This window comes from Podarcis erhardii (genome assembly GCF_964252035.2).
Source record: "Podarcis erhardii genome assembly, chromosome: 5".
Lineage (NCBI taxonomy): Eukaryota > Metazoa > Chordata > Lepidosauria > Squamata > Lacertidae > Podarcis > Podarcis erhardii.
Window position 1 is genome coordinate 30,436,084 of NC_138509.1, and position 22,008 is coordinate 30,458,091.

At 42.5% G+C, this 22,008-nt stretch overlaps 1 protein-coding gene across 1 annotated transcript in view; it reads right to left on the bottom strand.

Annotated features, from left to right (window-relative positions):
- CDH23 (cadherin related 23) overlaps positions 1–22,008 on the bottom strand; it is a 383,781-nt gene that overhangs the window by 80,465 nt on the left and 281,308 nt on the right. Inside the window, exons 28-36 of the mRNA XM_081861783.1 lie at positions 17,264–17,324; positions 15,923–16,071; positions 13,654–13,789; positions 12,862–13,250; positions 12,669–12,770; positions 8,115–8,264; positions 6,286–6,414; positions 4,825–4,953; positions 4,060–4,287 (exon numbers count right to left, since the gene is read on the bottom strand). Coding sequence (XP_081717909.1) covers positions 4,060–4,287; positions 4,825–4,953; positions 6,286–6,414; positions 8,115–8,264; positions 12,669–12,770; positions 12,862–13,250; positions 13,654–13,789; positions 15,923–16,071; positions 17,264–17,324 — 1,473 coding nt within the window. The remainder of the gene's footprint in view (positions 1–4,059; positions 4,288–4,824; positions 4,954–6,285; positions 6,415–8,114; positions 8,265–12,668; positions 12,771–12,861; positions 13,251–13,653; positions 13,790–15,922; positions 16,072–17,263; positions 17,325–22,008) is intronic.

Here is a 22,008-nt window from a genome sequence, read left to right on the forward strand (position 1 = left end):
AAAACATGTGCTTCTCCAATGCACTGCGACCCCCCCCCCACTCACTGATGTTTAGGTTTCTAATAAAGTTATGATGTTTCCATAAAACATAATGAAGTTAGAGTGGATTGGAATTGAGTAATTCATAGAATCCTAGACCTGGAAGGATCCCCAGGTGTCAACCAATCCAACAAGCTGCAATGCAGGAATCTCAGCTAAAGCATCCATGACAGATGACCATCCAACCTCTGCTTAAAAGCCTCAAAGGAAGGAGAGTCCTTGTTATTCCCAAATAACAACTGTATGAGTGTAAGATAGCGTAGACCACAGTATCAAAATGCAGCCCATCCCAGTAAGGTCCCAAATGAAACTTTCACTAGTTCGTCTTTCTTTCTCAAGACAAGAGTATACACTTTAAGAATGAGAAATGACTCAAGTTTGCACCGATTGTTAAATACAGTCATACCTTGGGTTGAATGTGCTTCAGGTTGAGCTCGTTCAGGTTGCACTCTGCGGCAACCCGGAAGTAACAGAGTGTGTTACTACTTCCGGGTTTCGCCACTCGTGCATGCGCAGACGCTCAAAATGACATCACGCGAATGTGCAGAAGCGGCAAAACACGACCCGCGCACGCGCAGACGCGCAGTCATGTCTTATGTTCCATTCAGGATGCGAACGGGGCTCCGGAACGCATCCCGTTCGCATCCCGAGGTACCGCTGTATTCAATTGGCATGGTAACAAACAGCATCAGAGTAGGCTGCGGAGATTGGGACTATACTTTTGGAATGGTGACGAGATGATAGGAAGGCTCTGCAGAGAAAATTCCTCATGGGAGATGGACATAAAGCTGAAGTGACAGTACACTTCATAAGCTGCTACCAGAAACTAAAGATGCTTCGACAGAATGTGCTAAAAGTCATGCCACTGCTAAACATCCTAGGGTTTAAAATTAGTGTAGCATAATGCACTCTACCGTGCAACTAGTACTGCTGACTAAAGCAATTTCTTCATCTTAGTCCAAAAGGGTTCTGGGAAGAAATTAGCATATCTTAATGTTCAGCAGCTGTTCACCACTACAACTTTGCTCAGCAATAAATAAACCACTAGAAATGAAGGGGGGGAAATGTGCAAAAAGTTGCCATGCTTCCTTTATTTTGTTTCCTCTTTTAATGCTTTAAAATTTGCAGCTTTTCTCTTCTCAGCACCACTGTAAGTCATAGCACGCTATCTTAACAACCAAAACAAACCAATTCCTGTTCAGTTACTCTGTTTTCTGACTGTATGATGGGACAAGAGAACCCTCCTCTGGCCTGGCAGATTATAATTCCTCTAGGAAGTCAGATGTACTGCCAAAAGGTATACTAGGAAAACTGGTATAGATTCTTGGTATTTGCTACTGTGCTGGGATAACTTGCGCAGATGCATGAAAGCATAGCCAAACCTATTCAGGTGGCGTTTGGATAACATGGGAGTGCTCCAAACAGAGTTTGGATAAATTTACAATAAACAGCAAATATCTTTTGTGAACTTTGACAAAGCTGATCTGAGAACTAAACTGAGTCAAAGGGAGTACTTGCCACCTTAAATGTTTGTAGATAAATAGTGTAGGTTGGAATAAATTTTTGGGTTAAGATGAAGCAGGCTGATCAGCTTATCATAACTGGAACCCTACTCTGAAAGGCAGCAAGCAGGAGCTCAAGATTAATTGATATTGGCTCAAATGATATCAGTCATTTGAATCATTAGGTTGTATCCAAACGGCTGTTGCATGTTGTGGTGCTGGAGATCATATGCAGGAGGAAAAGGGCTTGCGAAAGTAGTATGTGGTTTTTCTGCACAGCTTTTAATGGTACACTGTACATTTCTAAGCACATTTTCTAGGCTGAACATAGTAAAATTTACTGCCAGTTAAATATGCTATGGACTGTGTTGCCAAACTGTTTGGACTAGTGGCGTTCTCAGTCTGTTTTTGGATCCTGTATACTGATTACATAATCTCAAAATTTCTCATCCTAAAAAACAAAAACCCTGTATGGATGCACCACAGAAGTTACTCACAACCCCTGTTTTAGTTTGAAAGAGATACACATCAAAAAGAAAATTTCTGTTAGGTAAAAGTGGCTAAGAGATGGCTGAAAATGGGAAGTATTCAAAAGGAGAAGCTTTGCATTTACATTCTCTAAACTGGTTTGTTCCTGTAATTCTATGAGCATGAAAACACGTAGGCTACTTCCCTGTTGTCATTACATAAAGCATAAAATAATTTAGAGACCATGTACACAGGCACAACATTAATAATAGTTAGAACCAGAACATAACCTAGATGTCATGGTATCAAATATGTGCGAATCTACTGCAAGGGAGGCAGGTGTTTACTTCACTGACTTGCATTTCTCCAGTTATATCATCCAGTGGAAATCAGTACAGAAAAACAACAAGCCCCAAAACAATTATGAAATGCACAATAAGCCAAGGACATGTGTGAATGGTGGACTGTACATCTTGCATTTCTGGTGTGGAGGAAAAATAGCTGTTGGATAGAGCAGCCTCCCAGCTTGCATTTCAATACATGAGAAACTAGACAGACAAGAGACAGATTATGAGTTTCAGGAGCAGCCTAAAACTGAATAAACACTCATTCTAGTATGGAACAGGGCAGCTATCTCAGGTCAACCTGAGATAAGTTATTAGTCACCAGGTAAATCAACAGTCAGAAATTCTCCTATCTGGAACCAACCCTTGAACTGGAGTGGAACCAGCCTGTTGGCACTTAAAATCAAAAAGGTGACATCTTTAAAACCGATTCTCCCTCTCTCGTAATACTAGAGTCCGGGGTCATCCACTGAAGCTGAATGCTGGGAGATTTAGGACAGACAAAAGGAAGTGCAGCTTCACAAAGAGCCTGGGCTGAATGATGGAAATGGCTCTCACAAGTTGTAGCAATGGCCACCATTGGGACTTTAAAAGGGTATTAGCCAAATCCATGGAAAATAAAAGTTGTCAATGACTACTAGCCACAATGGTGGGCACATCCTGCCACTGCCATCTGCAGGTGCGCCTTGCTGCTGTTGCAGGTGCGCCACGCTGCTGCCACAACCCCACCCCTGCCCCCTCCACTGTCACGCCCCACTCCTGATGCAGGTGCACCCATGGAAGAAGTGGCAGCAGGGTACGCCCATGGTGGAAGAGATGATGGATTTTGCCTCAAGAGGCAAATCTTCCCGGGCTAGCCCTGGGGGGATAGTGCTGTAACATGGTAGGTCCAACCTATGGGCTTTCTATAGGCATCTAGATGGTCACAGTGAGAAGCGGATACTGGGTTAGATGGGTCTCTGGTTGGATCCAGAAAGGATCTTGCAAACCTGGTGCTTTGTAGGTAGGAGTAGCAGAGATAAGAAACTCTAAGGTTAGTAGAGCGCTGGTGTAAATCCTTTCCAGTTACTTTAAACAGGTTCCACCACTGTGCCTATATAAAAGCAGTATTTAACTGACCAGCATATTTATATATGTGTGAGAACTTGTTCTGCTCTACCTCCAAGTTCTAAGAGGCAACAATCTGGATGGATATCATGAATGTATACACTCTCTGTAATACAGTGGTACTTCGGGTTACAGATACTTCAGGTTACAGATGCTTCAGGTTACATACTCTGCTAACCCAGAAATAGTACCTTGGGATAAGAAGTTTGCTTCAGGATGAGAACAGAAATTGTGCTCCAGCGGCGGGGTGGCAGCAGGAGGCCCCATTAGCTAAAGTGGTGCTTCAGGTTAAGAACAGTTTCAGGATAAGAACGGACCTCCAGAACGAATTAAGTACTTAACCCGAGGTACCATTGTAACTGGACGGATCACTAAAATTATAACGTGTGTTTGTGTGACCTTACTGTTAAATATGGACCATGTACTGAATCTGACAACACAGCATTTTCAAAATAATCTTCCAATTTCAGAACTAGATGAACGAGGCAAATCTACCCTGCTCAGTTTTTCTTGGGACCTTTATCCCACAATAAGTGTATTCAATAATTCTCAAGATCATTGCCAATTGCATGTGGCATCACATCACCACCACCACATACCGAGAGGGCTGGGTTGCCTTCATCCTCCACAGTGACCACCAGCTGGTAGAACTGCTGCCTCTCACGGTCTGGAGGGGAGGGGCGGGTGGCGATCTCCCCAGTCACTCTGTCCATGCGAAAGGTCAGTTCCTCATTCCCTTGAGTGATGTAGTAGGAGAGGACACTGTTGAGGCCACTATCCCTGTCAGTTGCTCGCACCTGAGCCACAGCGGTACCTCCACCCACGTTCTGTGAGCACACACACAAAAATGAATATTAGTCTGGCATATCTATATCTATGCATACTTCTCTAAAAATGGAACTGTGTCATAAAAATTAGATTTGGATTTGGGATTAGGCAAAGACTAGCAGATGGTTGGGGTATAAATAATAAATTATTATTATAAATTATTATTATTATTACATCATCTTCCTACAGCAACAGATAGACTAGAACTGGTTTCTTATTTGAGCTCTTGTTGTTTAGTGTGGGACTCACAAGCAATTTGAGAGGATTGGCCATTTCACCAAATCAAGCGTTCTCTCAACCTGTTTGAGAAGCCACACATTGGACAGAGGCAACAGTATTTATGTCTATTAATTTAATCTGGATGGCACAACAAGCAGGGCTCTGCTGCCTAATCCCAGAAGCACATTGTCAAATAATATTCTCAAGTAAGTGTCTATATATGTTGCAGAATATGAGGGGCTGTTGGGGTTAGAACCAGATCTTCCTTGTGCACAAATAATTCTCTTCACAGAAAGCCAGCAAGCAGAAAAGCTTACCTCATTAACGCTAACGTTGTATCCATATGGATTTGCAATAACTGGTGGGTTATCATTAACATCCAGTATATTCACTCTTAAGGTGTGTTCTTTCTTGCGAGGTGGGACACCTCTGTCAGATGCTTGAATCTGGAATGTAGCACAATATAATCAGGAGAAAAGCTCATAGCCTTGATCAAGCCTGTTACTTAACTGAAATGAGAATGGCCTAAATAAGTAAATATGTCATAGCAATGAAGCTCTGGGATGAGCTAAGCCAATCTCCCCCACCTCCATCACATATTTACCTACTGGTTACTTTATGGAACCTGTAGTATGTATGTGCATTATTTTATTTGTATAAATAATGCACATAATATGTGAGAGCTGTTTGTACTTCTCATGGAACGCTCCTTTATCTCTTGACCAGGAGCCCTAAGTTGTCTCTTGACCAGGAGCCCTCAGACATGAACTTCTGTTAATTTGGTTAATATACTAATTTCTGAGTCAGCTCTACCAGACATACAGTTGCCTGGCAGACATAATGTTGCCTGTTCCCTGGCAGAAACAAGTTCCCCTAACCCCGAACTACATTCCCCCATTCATCTGTTGCTCCTGAGGGACTTTCTCTCCAAATATTCAGTTGTGTATGAGATATGAGAGTCCTTAGCATGTCTAGTAGCACCATGCACAGAACAACGCAACACAAGAGACTGTCAAATAGCTCTACTTTGATGTAAGATGAGTAAACAGAGCAGCAGAAGTAATTGCAGTGAACAATCTTAAGTGTGGTCTGATGGTGATGGATACAGCCTGGTTTGGCAATTAGTATTACTAGAGAATCATTTGGAACAGAAGAATGTAAGTGGTTAGGCTGATCCACCTCTTCCTCTGGTGGCAAGTTTAACAGGTGGCCACATAGCTTCACACAACTTAAAATGGCTACAGGAGACTGTGTGGCCTTGGGAATGTGTACATGGTTGTGTACATAAAATTCCACTTTGGAAGAAAAGTTGGACAAAGTAACATATTTTTTTTGTAAAAAAAACAAAACAAAACAGGGTTGGAGCTGGAGGCTATGCGATTGCTCTTTGGAACTGCCGCTGTGAAGTTCAGCTCTGAGGCAAACAACTGCAAGGAGTTACAGCCTTACTAAACCAATTACCGTACTTTGGCAATGAATTCCAATTTGTGTCTCAGAACAATTTTTAATATATTCAAATAATGTAAAATATATTGTTCTGAGCACATTTATAGTTCAAAATACAAGGAATACATTATTATTTTCCCCCCTATACAGGTGTTATCGAGGCAGTAAGTGAAATAATTGGTCACACTGTAAACATGCAGATGCTGCAATTACAGAGTCTAGACAACAATAAGTTGGCTAATCACATTTGGTATATAAAGCTGCTTGCCTGGATCTGGCAAACGGTGCGATTGTGCAGCAAGCAACTTGGATCGTGGGCATCACTAAATTACCTTTAAAGTGTAGTGTTCAATCATTTCCCGGTCCAATGGTCTGGCCACAAACACTTCTCCATAGGTGTTGTTGGTTGTGCGGATTTCAAATGCCCTGCCTATGTTTCCTGATACTATAGAAAAAGTCACCTGTAAAAAGATATTCATATATACAAAAAAGTTGAAAAATCACAATGATGGCTGGGAGGTTTAGGGGATCTTGTAAATTCCATAGGAGAACAGTAGATCTAGAAATTCAAAATGATGCGTATGAAAGCACCTTTTCAGACTGAAACTGCTTGGGAGGTTCATAACAGAAGATCATTTCAGGCAGCAAATTAAAGAAAAAACACACCTCACCTTAAACACAGAGTGCTTCCTGTTTAATACAGAGAGGGCTTCCTTTTAGTACATTGTGGTGGTGAGAAGCTGCCATCTGTTTTTTTCAGGGCCATTGTTCCATCTGTCAGCTGTCAAGCAGCCTCTCAGCACCAAAGGAACTTGTTTCAGATATTGTTTTTCCCCTAACATCTTTCAGAGCCATCTGCTCCATCCATTGCATCTTAAGAGTCCAAGTTATATTTAGTGCTAGTGATTTCACCTTGCAGGCAGGGAAACCTTACCACTGACGATCAGGGCCTTACAGCAGCCAGTTCAAAGAACTGAGGGAAGCAGAAGGGCAAAGGGCTCCCATGATGTGAAGTGGGACTCATGGATCGGAGGTGGACTCTCCTGAAGCCAGAAGACTTTGCTGTTGCCTCCTGATAGCAGTCAGGACAACTGGCAATGGCAGCAGCAGAAGTTTGCTTCTGTATGGTCCCTTCAAGGTGGTACTATGTGAATTGGCCCTGAAGGAGAAACAGTGCCTCTAGAGAGACTTACTGGGTTGTTGGTAGGATAAAGTAGCCATTTCACCTGTCTCAATGGTTGCACCAGAGCTTTCCATCACCAAGAAAGGACAGTGCAGAAAAAAAGGTCTCTGACAAAATCCTTACACATTTGTCAGGTGCCCCCGGTCTACCCAGGCGCTAGCAGTGGCAGGCTTATGATCCCTGCTAATCCCATCTGATCTCAACAAAAATCTTGAAATCAGCTACACCTGCTCAGTCTTTCAGTGGATAAGAGGAGCCCAACACACACACAAGTGAAAGTGCTTTACACACACACACACACACACACACACACACACACACACGAAAGTGCTTGGATGTCACATATGGCTGTGTGGTTCAATCTACAATATTTCTTGTCCCTCAGAGAATATCCCTGCACTCCAACGCTAGGCTAGCCAGAAACTAGACCATATATTATTATTTTTTTAAAAATGTCAGCTTCCCCTTTAAAATCAAGTTTATTGATTACAAGGGCATGGAGGATGCAGCTGTTTCAGAGCTGTTATTTGTGGAACCCAACACATCTCTGTGCCCTGATGATGCCCTATGTAAGACAACAGAAGCTTTGATGAGCAGGGTGTTATTCATCAGTCTCTGAGGCATCCTACATTGCTGTTTCTGAATCATGTGTAGGGCACATATATCTACTTGGAAAGGACCACAAGTTTAATCCAAAGCAGGAAGTATGCAATAACAATGAAACCAATTTGCCACCACAATTAGGGCAAGAAAACAGGGTTCACCAATTATAGTTTTGGTATATTGCTAACTCACTACGCAAATATCTACCATTCACCTTCAAAGTTCTTACACAGAAACTAGTGTTCCCTTAATTTTGATGCTATCCCATAAGCACCAAATTAGACTAAGCAAAATGTGACCAACCCACCACATCTCAACACCCTTTTGCTAACTCCACAGTAACTGTACATTCTGAAGCCACACAATCATTGCTACCTGCCCGTTGCTTCCTGCATCAGGGTCCCTGGCTAAAACCAGAGCAATTCGACGTCCAACAGAACTGTCCTCTGCTACGCTCACAGATGAGTCAGAAGTAATGTCAAACTGTGGGCTGTTGTCATTCTCATCCAGTATGGTGATAGTAACCTGTCCAATGGAGAATGCAGATATGAATAAGAGCTCTGTCTCTTACAGACACCAGTACTAGAGCTGGGGAGAAACAGTGATTTAGCCAAAAATTCATTAGATTCACCCTATAATTTGAGGAGAAATGATTTTGTGAAATTGTTCCATGCAATTTTATTTCTCCAAATTGTTTAACTGATTATTGAAGCATTGCCTATTCCTTGGAAGCATACTCAACACTTAAAGAATACAAACTGCTAGAGGAATGATCCATCCATTCTAGAAAAGTATCATCCTTTCTGTATCATCCATTTTTTTAATGGTGGCAGCCATTTTAAAAACATCTTAGAACAGGCTTTCTGGAAAAAGGCAAAATGATGACCACTCTTCCCGCCCCAGAAATTCACCCTACTCCCAAAGTATTGGTGAAGCAAAACAGCCCATTCTGAGGTTGATGAAATGGCTGAGCAATAGTCATTGTCCATGCAGTATAGCCCTACTTTCTGCATAATCTGAGCAAACAGAAGGACCCTTGCATTTATAGCTTGAATTGAAGCTGCTGCTGCAAAGGAATGCTTATGTTTGAAGCAAGCCCCACTTTGGGGTTTGGATAAGTGCAGATCCCAGCCGGCTTGCTGTAAGCCTTGATCAGCTGCTCAGCACTTACGACTCCTGGCAGGCACCAGCTGCACTATGCAGTACCCAGTGGAGAACTACAAAGCACAGCCAATCGCAGCTGGCTTCCTATAAGTGCCAATCAGTAGTTTGGCACTTCCAGCAAGCTGGCTTGAGGCAAGCATCAGCTGCACTCCTGACTTTGGGAACTCAGTAGCGCAGCCAATCCCAGTCAGCTTGCTATAAAGTGTTTACAGCAAGCTCACTGTGATCAGCCTCACTACTGAAGTCCTGGTGGGGAATGCTGTTGTGCAGTGAAATCGCCACAGGCTTGCTGTCACTGCCAATCAGCTGATGACACTGACAGCAAGCCTCGTTTGCTAGGCAACAATCAGGAGAACTTGAAGGCTTCTGAAAGTTTCTTGGTAGCGATGTCCCCACTTGTCCCTCACCTGATATATAAGATATGACAGATGGGCATGGTTTGGGGAAAATTGCACCACAGGCCGAAATTGCTGGGTTTAAATGGTCCCATGGGGTGGAGTTATCTCACCCCCTGGGCTAAGGTATAATGTCTACCTTAAGAGATGAAAGCTTTAAACTGAAGAACTAGGTCAGTTTTCCCAAACTTGGGTCTGCAGCTGTTCATTGGACTACAACTCCCATCATCCCTAACTAACAGTACCAGTGGTCAGGGATGATGAGAATTGTAGTCCCAAAACACATGGGGACTCAAGTTTGGGAAACACTGAACTAGGTGGTACCTCTAACACAAGCATCCCCAAACCCGGCCCTCCAGATGTTTTGGGATTACAACTCCCATTGTCCCTAGCTAACAGGACCAGTGGTCAGGGATGATGGGAATTGTAGTCCCAAAACATCTGGAGGGCCAAGTTTGGGGATGCCTGCTCTAACACTTCTGTATGGCTGGAAGAACTAATTCAAGTTTACTCAGAAGCAAATACCTCTCTATTCAACAGGACTTACTGTAAACATGGACTGGGTCGTAGGCTACATGTGCATTCAGGCACTTCTAATATAGCGAGTTCCTCTAATCTTCACAACCACATTGACAGAGGGAAGTGGAAACCTCCCATTTATTATAGAGGCTCTGCACAACACCTCACTGGTGTTGACACATGAGCCCATTTAGCAATACATGTAGCCAAGAAATACATGGAAATTTCAGCTCACAGTTACATTAGTCAACTCACACAGCATCAATATATTCTCAGAATCACTTTGCTGTGAGAACTGCCATCAGTAGCTCTTTTTTTTGTAAAGGGATCAGGTTATTATGGATGTGCCTCAGCTGCAGTCATGAGTCCAAAATCACCCTGATAGTATTCAAGCTGTGTTTTCTGTCATTAGCTAAAGGAAATGCTGTCATGTCTAAAAATAACTGTGCATGCACACACACAATACACAAAAGGAGGAGAAAAAGAGGAAGATGCTTTTATTTATGAGTCTTTATTTACCTGGTTAAAGGCTCCAGCTGCAGGGCCAGGCAGCATGGCCTGCTTCTAGAGGGAGGCTGAAGCCCCCTTTCTGCTTCTTTTAGGGCAGGCTTCCTCAACCTCGGCCCTCCAGATGTTTTGAGACTACAATTCCCATCATCCTTGACCACTGGTCCTGCTAGCTAGGGGTCATGGGAGTTGTAGGCCAAAAACATTTGGAGGGTCGAGGTTGAGGAAGCCTATTTTAGGGTGATTTTTTATTCTTGTTGCAAAAAAAAAAAACCACAATCAAAAGGAGAGGCATGCTTCTCCGCTTCAAGAACAAGCAGCTGCTGAAATGAGTGGCCACCTGAACAGCCAAACCTGTCTCCTCTAAGCCACCTCGATTCCTTCCATTGTTGACTCTCTTTTGGCCCATTTTTTCCAACACGACATCACAACTTTCCCCAGACCCTAGAGATGTGCTTCTTCTTCTTCTTCTTCTTCTTCTTCTTCTTCTTCTTCTTCTTCTTCTTCTTCTTCTTCTTCTATTATTATTATTATTATTATTATTATTATTATTATTATTATTACTACTATTACTATTCCTTCACCTATTCCATCGCTGTGTTGTCTCACTTAAGACTTTGGGAGCTGAGTCCTACTTCAAGTAAAACTTGGGGGACTGAGGAGGACTGCAGAGCTTCATGTCTGCACAAAGCCCAATTTACTGTTTCTAAATTCCATTATACCCAGAATAGGCTGGGATGGACATGAAATGATCTGAGAGAAAAATGTCCCTTCCCTCCACTCCCCTTTCATTCTCAATCCTAGGGGGAAAGGGTTGCTTAGAAGAGTCATAAACGAGTTTGTGAGGCATTTATGTTCTTACTGGGTGCACATTCTTAGGGGCAGCAAGTCATTTGTTTAGTGGACTGAACAAGGCCTGCCTGGCAAGATAGAACAACCATCTTCTTTAAAAGAATTTAGAATGCTGGAACTGGAATGTGAAGGTAGCTGCATAGCTGAGAACTAGCTGTCTCAAAAATGCTAGGGAATTCTAAAGCTTGCATGCACTTCAGAATCCAATAAATGACATTCCTCAGCTTGCCTGTTTTGCACCCTATATTTGCACCCCAATGGAAATGTATAGCAACAACTACTTGCTTGAAAGCCACAACAAAGGGTCACAGGCAACAACAAACAAAGGAAGGATAAACACAATGGAGGGGAAGCACTCTTACCTTCTGTTGGAGAGAAGAACAAAATAGGATGGAAAAGAAGAAGAAAAACAGTTATTAGATTTAAATCCTTTTAAACAATGTGGTGTGAATTCAATGCTTTGGGAAAGGTCAGCTGTAGATGCAATGTAACGAGGCACAGATGCAATGAAAGGAAAACACAGGTGAACCATGTCTAAACTCTGCTATTGTTGCTTTGCCAATATCCCTCAATCATCTAAGATATGTGGCATCCTCAACTATTTTGTTGCTAAGTCTCTCAACCAATTGAACACCAATTGTCTGTCCAGGAATATCAATATATTCCGACCTACAACCCCCTCCCCCCCCCCAAGAATTTGGCCCCTGGAAGCTCTTAATTGCCCCAGGGAGGGAAGTGGCAATGAATGTTAACATGAAATGTGGCAAGCCCAAGATCACTGGCTGCAAGAATGTCTTTCACCGTAACTGCTTTTATAATGTTTTTAACTGCATTTGTTTTAAGAGTGTTGGATGCTTTTGCTTTGTTTGTTTGTTTTTACATTGTGACTCTGAGCTGCTTAGGGACCAAGGGTGGGATATAAACTCGGTCAATCAATCAATCAATCAATCACGATGGGAATCGGTGCCAGGAAGGAATGCTTGCCAGGGCAAATGCCTGCGTTTCGCTAGAGGTGCTAAATTCATATCTGAAAACTGTTAATTTTAACACCTCAGGTAACAAGGCTGTGCTCAGTGACAATACAAAACAATTCAGAAATGTTTGATTGATACACACACACACAATCGTACCTCGGAAGTTGAACGCCTTGCGAGTCAAACGTTTTGGCTCCCAAACGCCACAAAGCTGGAAATGAGCGTTTGCGAATGCTCTTTGGAACCTGAACGTCTGATGCAGCTTCTGCAGCTTCTGATTGGCTGCAGGAGCTTCCTGCAGCCAATCGGAAGCTGTGCCTTGGTTTCCAAACGTTTTGGAAGTTGAACGGACTTCCGGAACGGATTCCATTTGACTTCCAAGGTACGACTGTATAAGCTTTCCTGTGGAAACAATAAACTTTCCCTGGGTGGCAGCGGGGACCTAGCCTTGGAAAGAATAGCCAACTCAACACTGTCCTACTCTACAAAGCCAAAGGGTTACAGCAAAAATAGCTCACCACAGTTGAGTCAAGCTTCGGACCACCGTCATCTGCAACAACAGTTAGGGTGTAAAAATCTCCTTTCTCTCGATCTACCTGTCCTTTGACTGTGATCACACCCTGCCAAGGGAAAAAAAGACACACGAATAAATGAATTTCCAACGCTAGAGTATGATCTTAGGTGAAGGAGGTCCACCTGTAAACTACTCACAGTGATGCCATTTATTTTGAACAAAGACAGAGCCTGAGGATTTGTATTGGGGTCAAACTTGTACGTGATCTGGTTCAGGTTATCGATGGAGCGCGCCTGGACTCGGAGGACTTCAGATCCCAGGGGGATGTTCTCTGTGATCACTGCTTCATACGTGACATTCGAGAACTGCACGGCCTCATCCAGTTCATTGAGGAGGCTGACATAAACGCTGCAGAAGCCTTGGTTATGGGGAGGTGCTTGGTCTGTGGCCGAAACATTCATCAGATAGCTGGTTTTCGTCTCGTAGTCCAGATAGTCAATGGTGGTAATGAGACCGGTGCTCTCGTCGATTTCAAATTTCCCCTCGGAACCTGAGATGATTTTGTAATTCACAAGGCCTCCGTTTCCTAAGGGGAGAAAGAACACAGTTAAAGGTGCAAGACACATGTAATTCACATGTAATTAAGCTATGATTCAATTGCACAGTGCTTTGGGATGAGAGTTCAAAAATCCAGACAGGCGCTTAAAAGCTTACACAGCAACTTATAAGGAAAAAATAACATATGTACTTCAGCGTATCTCAGGATTCCCCTGGATATATTTGAATTTCCCCATTGCACATGCACGGTCCCATTTTGGCTACAAACTTGTTGCATTCAGCACTTAAGTTCAGCATTAGAAGGCGCAATTGTACTCCTCCACCAAGAATAAAGGCAACACTGACAAGCAAGAGACACAAACACAAATCATGGCGAGTCACAATGGCTTGGGGAAAAAAAAAAGAATGACTATTCCATGCAGTTTCTGTACCTGTGTCTCGATCTGTTGCCCGAACAACTGCAACAGATGTCCCTATCCCAGCAGTCTCACGCAGTCCCAGCCGGTTATATTGCCTTTGGGTAAATACTGGCACTTCATCGTTGACATCTTCCACGTACACTATGACCTGGGAAAAGTTAAGGTGCAGTTAATTTATTTGCCTGGAATCTGTTCTGGAGAAAAAGCAGAGACACTTAGAGACTTGATAAGGAAGAGGAGTCTTGATGTGGACACCACAGCACAGAATTATGGAGTTCTACTGGACCCAAAGATCAGTTCCATGGTGAAATATATGACCAGTCTCTCATGACTCTTCACTACAAACAGAAGCAACCTGTGTAACAAGCAGAGAGCAAGTACACTGCAGGAAGCTATCAGCAAAGCAAATATCTCCAGGTAATCAACAAAGAATAAAAACAAAGCAAAGCCCAGGCTCCATAAGGGGGAAATTCCTTTCCGCCGCAGACTGCTGTAATATGCCACTGAATATCTTGTCTCTAGCTGCGGCAAGTGCTGTCGCCCCAGAGGAAAGGAAAGACAGCCGATATCATAAGAATCTGATCTTGGTGCAGTACAACTGAGGCAAGCTGTGTAGAATTTTCCATTCTTTCAAAATTGTAAATTCTTACTTATTTTTTCATAAGCAGGTAGGTACATATAGATTATTTGTAACCAAAAGAGAACAATGAAAACACTTAAAATGATAGAAAAAGAAAGAAAAAGCACAATTGACGGCCCCCTATCAGAGAAATGGTATAATGCTGCCATAAATTAATACTTTTTCATTTTTGTTCTCTAATAAAGTTTTGCTAGAGGTTCAGGATCAAAAGCTCTATCTATCATCAGGGTTAGTTGGCAGGCACCAGACATTCCATACCTTGCTTGCCAGAACAGTCTGGATATTACGAGCATCATTTATATAGATATATATAAAGTTTGCCAAACCTTAAACAATTTCTCTTACTGACTTTGACTCTGCCTCAACCATATTTTATGCACTCCCTTTTCTATAATCGTTAGAAACCAGACCTGATTTAAGCAAGGCTCTTTGCTCAGTTCCTCCCAATTCCCAACTTTTATACTCCATTCCATTGTTCAAGACAGCTGCTAGACCCTCCCTAACGTCTATTTCCAGCAGGTGAATTGATGTTTTTGCATATTAACATGGCAGTAGCTAATTAATTAGGAAGAATTTAAAGTCCTAAAAAATAGATCAGGGTAATCCTGTGCGTGCTACAGCAAGGTAATTGCTAAAATCATGCTGCATAATTATAAGGGCAGGGGGAGCTGGGATAAAGTTGCCCAACACACTTGTGATTTCTCTCCTTCCATTTGTCTGCAGCAAGCCTTTGAGATTATGAACAGAGGTATAACCCTGATAGTGTCCATACTCACAAAATTCCATTCCGAGTGTAGCAGAGTCATAAATGGCTGTCAAAAAGAAGTCTATTTGTCATTAAATGGATTCTAATGAAGCCCCACTGACATTTGGTAAGGTCAAGAACTATTAGAAAATCTATTTCACCTGGACTCCCCACATTTTAGCAGGTTTTTCCGACCACAGAACCCACAACAGAATATACAGGATGCACAGGGAATTTATGAAGGCTTCTGCAAGTGAAGGTAAGCTGTTGTGAATGTTGAGGATGAGCTCCCCTACCATGTCTCCAAAGCACTATGCAAAAATGGAGTCACCTGGCATCACTGAGATGTCAGTTCCTTGGATAGGTGGGTGAGCTCTGCCCACCAGTCAGAGTTAGCCCGTGGTGGGTGGAGGAAATGCAATTTCCCTCCCATGGGTTATCTGAATGCACTGTTCTCTTCTAGATCTGGGGAGGTTCATAGGCCTGAGTAAACACAGGTCCACAATAACTCACAAAGTTAAGTCCCTGCCTCAGACCTCAAGGTTTCTGATTCAAACTGTGGGATATCACTGTGTTATGTATGTGCTGCTTTCAGAAATTCTTTATGCATTGACTTTGTTACTTAATTCATTCAGAGAAGAAGTGCTCAAAATATTATTACCCATTGGGAGAACAGTTTGCAAAAATTTATTTTCTGCGGAACCTATGTATTTATATGCTCAGCATTTGATACTTTAAAAAAAAATTGCACTCTAAAACACTTTGCAATATCCCACTGATCTTCACCAAACTGTAAACCTGATTTAGCAAAACCCTTATAGTCAGCTCCACTATAACCAACAGAAGATTGTAATTTCCCTGTGCCGCCTTGTGGAATCTTGAAGAGGCATTATTACCCTAACAGAGCTCCTCATGGGTCCTTGTTCACTATTGTAGGCTTCCACTTCAAGGACATGGGAGGAATTGCGTTCTCTGTCCAAGGGCCGTAAGCCTCGCATGACCAGTCCACTGCTAGGATTGATCCGGAAGTTGTTGTAACTGTTTCCTGTGGATGACAAATGAAGACTACAGAAGATGACACTATGTCTTCAATTTGAAGACTTAATCCCCATTACAGGATTGTTTCAGAAAAGGGAGAGAGGTGGATCTATTAACACCAATAGGATTATGAATTTATAAAGAAGCCAGTATAGCAATGCTACATATAGACTCTTAGATTAAATTAAATGATTACAGTGGTACCTCGGGTTACATACGCTTCAGGTTACATAAGCTTCAGGTTACAGACTCTGCTAACCCAGAAATAGTGCTTTAGGTTAAGAACCTTGCTTCAGGATGAGAAGAGAAATCATGCTCTGGTGGCGCGGCAGCAGCGGGAGGCCCCATTAGCTAAAGTGGCGCTTCAGGTTAAGAACAGTTTCAGGTTAAGTACGGACCTCCGGAACAAATTAAGTACTTAACCTGAGGTACCACTGTATGCACATCCTCCTACCCTTTCAAACAGGCCTCTTCCCAAAGTTGCTTTTCTTTTTCTTTTGATGTTCCCGCAAGGCTTTGTTGCATACCTGTTAATGTACCATGCAAGTTTGTCCCTTAGGTCACACATGCCACTTCTAACCTTGCTTGTTCATACTGTAGCCAGTCCTTTATCTTTACCAGCTGCTTACTTTCTGTTTTCCCTCAACTCCCTTTTTCTATCCCTCTCCCCCTCACACCCCAAATCCATCTCAAAGTTCTTTCCCCCTCAGCTTCCAGCCAGGCTTTCTATTGGCTAGGGCCGAAGTTCTAGCTCCAGGGCATTAAATTTCTCTTTTGAAGTCATAGTTCATGTATCACAATCACATCCTTACAGATTTACTTGGAAGCAAGTCCGATTATCAACTGAACTTACTTTCAAATAGGTATGTTTAGGATCATGACTGTGGAGTATTAGATGTTAAGACAAGCTGATGCAACATAAGCCATTTCCTGCAATATAGTTAATCTTGAGGGTTATGAAGAATGAATTGTCAAGTTTTAATGGTACCAGGAAGTCAGATATATTAGAAGTATAATTCCCTAGGATGTACGTTTCCCAATAATAAAGTTTAAAGCCCAGAAAATGTGGAGCAGAACGCATAAGGTTGCTGAGGTTACGGTAAGGATGAAAACGATCAGTAAGGTTGTTCTAGTTACTTTATAAGTATACTGTAAAATTTTTTATCATTAAAAAAACACTATCCATTTTCTTTGCTTACCTTTGATAATCCTGTACCACACCCGGCCATTCACACCTTCATCTGCATCTGTGGCTTTCACCTTTGAACAAGCAAACAAACAAATGAAACAAGCAATAAGGGGCTACATTAATACACTAAGCTAAATCATGGTTTGCTTTACCACAGTTTGTTTAACAAATCACGTGTCATCTCATAAACAAGAACATAAGCCATGGCTTACTTCTTCAAAGCTTGGTTTGTTTTCCAGCTCCTCTCACCTTGTGGCTTTCTGCTTGGCACGTGTCTGGGGTGAGCAAACAAACATGGCTGAGACACAATACCAGGCCATGATTGGTAAGCCGACGATTAACCATGGCTTCACACGGCAGTTTGTTGGCAGGAAACAAACCTTGGTTCATCTACTGGACTAGTTTCACATGCTCAAACAAATCATGGTTAGGCTAAACATATCACAGGTTACCATTATTTGAGAAACTAGGCCATTGTGTCAAAGTCCAACTATTCAACATACTTATTTTTAGAAAATATATAAGAGTGTTTCTACTCCCTGTCCAGTCACAGCCCACCCAATTTCAGAAGAATACTGAAATCAAGCTTCTAAAGGTAAGCACCAGAACTGTGAATTCTCCTTGGAAATACAATAGCACCTACTGCAGTTGTTTGACAAGTAGTGAAATATGCTAGTGTTGGTTGGTGCCATTTAATGATCAAGCTCTCTGTTAGATTAACTGAAGCTTCAAAAAAGTCTTCAAAAGTCATTCACCAGGGTGGATTAAATGCCTGAGACCAGACCTGAGACGGCTCCAGATAATCAGCCTCAGTCAAAAGTGCTTGGAGTAGCACGGCAACCACTTGCAGTGGTTTTATATCTGAGTATTCAGCCCCTTGAACTTAGGTTGAGAAATACAGAACATCTGTACAGGGTAAAATCCCAGCTCAACCTTGAAGCTTGCTGGGTTTATTTTAATCTTATTTAATAAAATGCACATACACTTGATTGTGAAAAGCTTCAACGTAGTTTACAAAACCATGAATGGTGTTTCTTAAACTATAGTCTATAGGCTAATGGGTGGGGTCCGTGGGTATTCTGCTGGTCTGGAAGACCCATTTAAAGCAAAAGGAAAGCTTTCTCCAGAACGGTGACAAACACAGGATTCAAATGAAGGGTGGTTCCAAACAGTGAACATTTTTGGGTGAGATTCAATCACATTTGCACAATTTGTTGGGAGGCCTTGAGGAATACACCCATCCCCCCGCCCCAAATACAGGACTTTTTGAGATAAGGAAAGTGACAAGAAAACACACTGGGAAATATGGGACACTTGGCTTTGATGCAGCAGCATCTAACCTCCCAGCAAACAGATCAGAATGAATGCTTATTAAACAGCTAATGCCATCTAATTTCCCTACAAACAAATCAGGATGAATGGTCAATGAGCAGGTTAGCTGGAAGTACTCTTAAGTTTCTTCCAGCACTCCTTGCAAAGTGAGGGGGGGAAATATGCATGAGTGAAACAGGGCTGCCTGCCACAAATACTTGCACTGCTGTGCTGAGTTCTTCTATTCCTCTCTACAATATGTAATACAATTTACCTCATGTTCTGATGTCCCCATAATATGCATTTCCTCATTCCACGTTAGAGCTAATTGTGTGGAATGGGGAAAAATGCACGACACGGCAATGGCAGGAACAGAGTAAGCTGTGTCTATGTTACCGAAGGGGAGAACAAGAATTCAACATGGGGCGTTTTGGGCAGTTGTTCAATTTTATTTTATTTTATTATAATATGCAGCTCTGCCCTGAATATGGCAGGTGAGGGGAAAGGGATGTGTTGCTAGGTAACAAACAAGGAGGTTCCACTGAGAGTCTTCATGGACAAATATCTGAGGGCGGTTTTGGATGCTGCTGAGGAAGTGTTAGCTAAATACAGTCACTTCTGTAATCAACTGCCAATGCTTCATGAAATGTTCAAAGGGGAACTTATTCAGGCTACAGATGTAAATCTCCCCCCATGAAAATTCCACTCTGAATATTAGCAAGTGCTGCCAGCTGAACAGAGATGAGACTGTGTATCTTCCTAGCAATGTCTGAAGCCGCTATCAGTGGCATAGAGCACACACAAGCCCAGCAATGTTAGGCCTTTTCTTTACCCTGATCATTTAGTGATTCAGTTGCACAGGCATATATAAGGAGCCAAGTTTTAACCCAAAGGTCCTTCAAGCAAGCTAATAGGTGGTGGGTGTAATGTAAGAAAACACAGTGGTGTCCAAAGAAGAAGAAAATCACAACAGTGGGAATACATAATCCAACAAAGTTGAAGGATTACTGAGTTCTAAAGCAAGTTATTATCTGTCTTAATATTCCCTCTGAAGCTGCTGCTTTGATGGAAGTTACTACAGCCAGCAATCACTGTCAGAAATTGGCTCAGAACTTGAGATATTGCATAGTTCAAATAATTTCATGGTGTGTGCATATAATGGAATATCACTTGATACTAAAGGAAACACAACTCAATGGTTCCCTCTGGCGTTCTTATGGCTTATTGCAAGGTTCTTCTTCCTTCAAAGCATCATTGGTGACACTGGAGTCATGTATATGAGCCCAAAGAATAATGCACTTGATGTAGGCAGCCTCTGTTACAAGCATATCACATATATTTCTTAAAAAGCTAGGGAAAAATAAGAACACAATTTATTAACACGGCAGAGTATTTTTTAAAGGAATGCCAAGAGTGTCTTCTAAAAGGGTGAAGTACATTTGTGCCCTCTGCTGGATTTTTTTATTACTTTAGAAAGTTTGGATTTTTGGTGGGGAGACTGTGTGTATATGTGTGTGTAGGTTGAAATTCCAGCATATCAAATGAGGGAAATCTGAAATTCTAAGCCCTAACAACTGGATCAATGTAAGTGACCGCCCACCCCCAAATTTAAACAATACTGACCAGCCCTGAATGAATATCTCTATGCAGTCACCAGCAATCCTGAACATGAGGATCACAGATATGGCCAGCAGAAATCCCAGCGATTGCAAAGGCTATAATGGTGGTACCTTGTTAAAGACTTTGTATTTGTCTATTTTAGATGTATGCCAAAAACTTCTCAATACTGAGTTCATCAAGGTCCATTAGGTTTTATTTCCCTTGTCCACCACAGGCTGAAGCTGACAAGGTGCAATTTTTCCTCCCCATGCAAAGTGGTCCCAAATAGCAGCAAATCAAACCACATTTCCCACAACTCAGTTATAGGCCTATGGTAACTCCATGGTGACATTGTAAGTAAGGGCTGATTCACATTTTACTTTTTGAACTTCAGTACAAAATGCATCCAATTTTAAATAGCAAAATGCACAAGAGATACTATATATAATTAAATGGTCAACTTTCAGGATAATAAACAATGAAATAGTAATTAGCAATTATAACCCTGTTTTCATGTTTATTGTTGACTGTTTGATTTAAGATGAACTGAAATAAATATTTCTGATGTGTCTAGCAGGCTTTACAATCCTAGCCTCCATGGGGCTGTCCCTGAATAAGTTTGGCCCAACTCATAGCCGCGGACATGCCTTAGACCTGGTGTCCACCTCTACAGACATTGATGATCTGACACTAAGTAAACATGAAACGAAAGAAGTGCCATGGTCAGATCACTTCCTGGTGCAACAGGACTCTGTGACCCTTCCCCTCTGCAGGGAGCTGGGACAAATTTGGATGGTACATCCTCACCACTTAATGGTTCCAAATGGCTTCCAAAGAGTGGTGGGGGATGTTTTATCCCATGTTGATGGCCTTTCAATTAATTCCCTGGTGGCCTGCTAGAATGTGGAGTTAACCAGGGCTATTGACTGTCTGGCTCCAAAGCGCCCTCTCCAACTGCTTGGAGCCTGGACGGCCCTGTGGTTTTCCCTGGAGCTTAGGGCGATGAAACAATCACCGAGACGGCTAGAGTGCTGGTAGAGGAAAACTCATTCTGAATCGGACCGAACACAGGTTAGAGCTCAACGCCAAGCCTACCAAGTGGTGATAGTGATGGCAAAGAGGTTATCTCCTGCTTGGACTACTGCAATGCGCTCTACATGGGGCTACCTTTGAATGGTGACCTGGAAACTACAACTACCGTATTTTTCGCTCTATAAGACGCACCAGACCATAAGACGCACCTAGTTTTTGGAGGAGGAAAACAAGAAAAAAAAAAATCTGAATCTCAGAAGCCAGAACAGCAAGAGGGATCGCTGTGCAGCGAAAGCAGCAATCCCTCTTGCTGTTCTGGCTTCTGGGATAGCTGTGCAGCCTGCATTCGCTCCATAAGATGCACACACATTTCCCCTTACTTTTTAGAAGGGAAAAAGCGAGTCTTATAGAGCAAAAAATACGGTAATCCAGAATGTGGCAGCTAGACTGGTGACTGGGAGTGGCTGCCAGGACCACATAACACCTGTCCTAAAGGATCTTCATTTGCTCTTAGTGTGTTTCTGAGCACAATTCAAAGTGTTGGTGCTGACCTTTAAAGCCCTAAATGGCCTCGGCCCAGTATACCTGAAGAAGCGTCTCCACCCCCATCATACAGCCTGGACACAGAGGTCCAGTGCTGAGGGCCTTCTGCTGGTCCCTCACTGCAAGAAGGTTACAGGGAGCCAGTCAGAGGGCCTTCTTGGTAGTGGCGCCTGCCCTGTGGAACGCCCTCGCATCAGATGTCAAGGAAATAAACAACTACCTGACTTTTAGAAGACATCTGAAAGCAGCCCTGTTTAGGGAAGTTTTTAA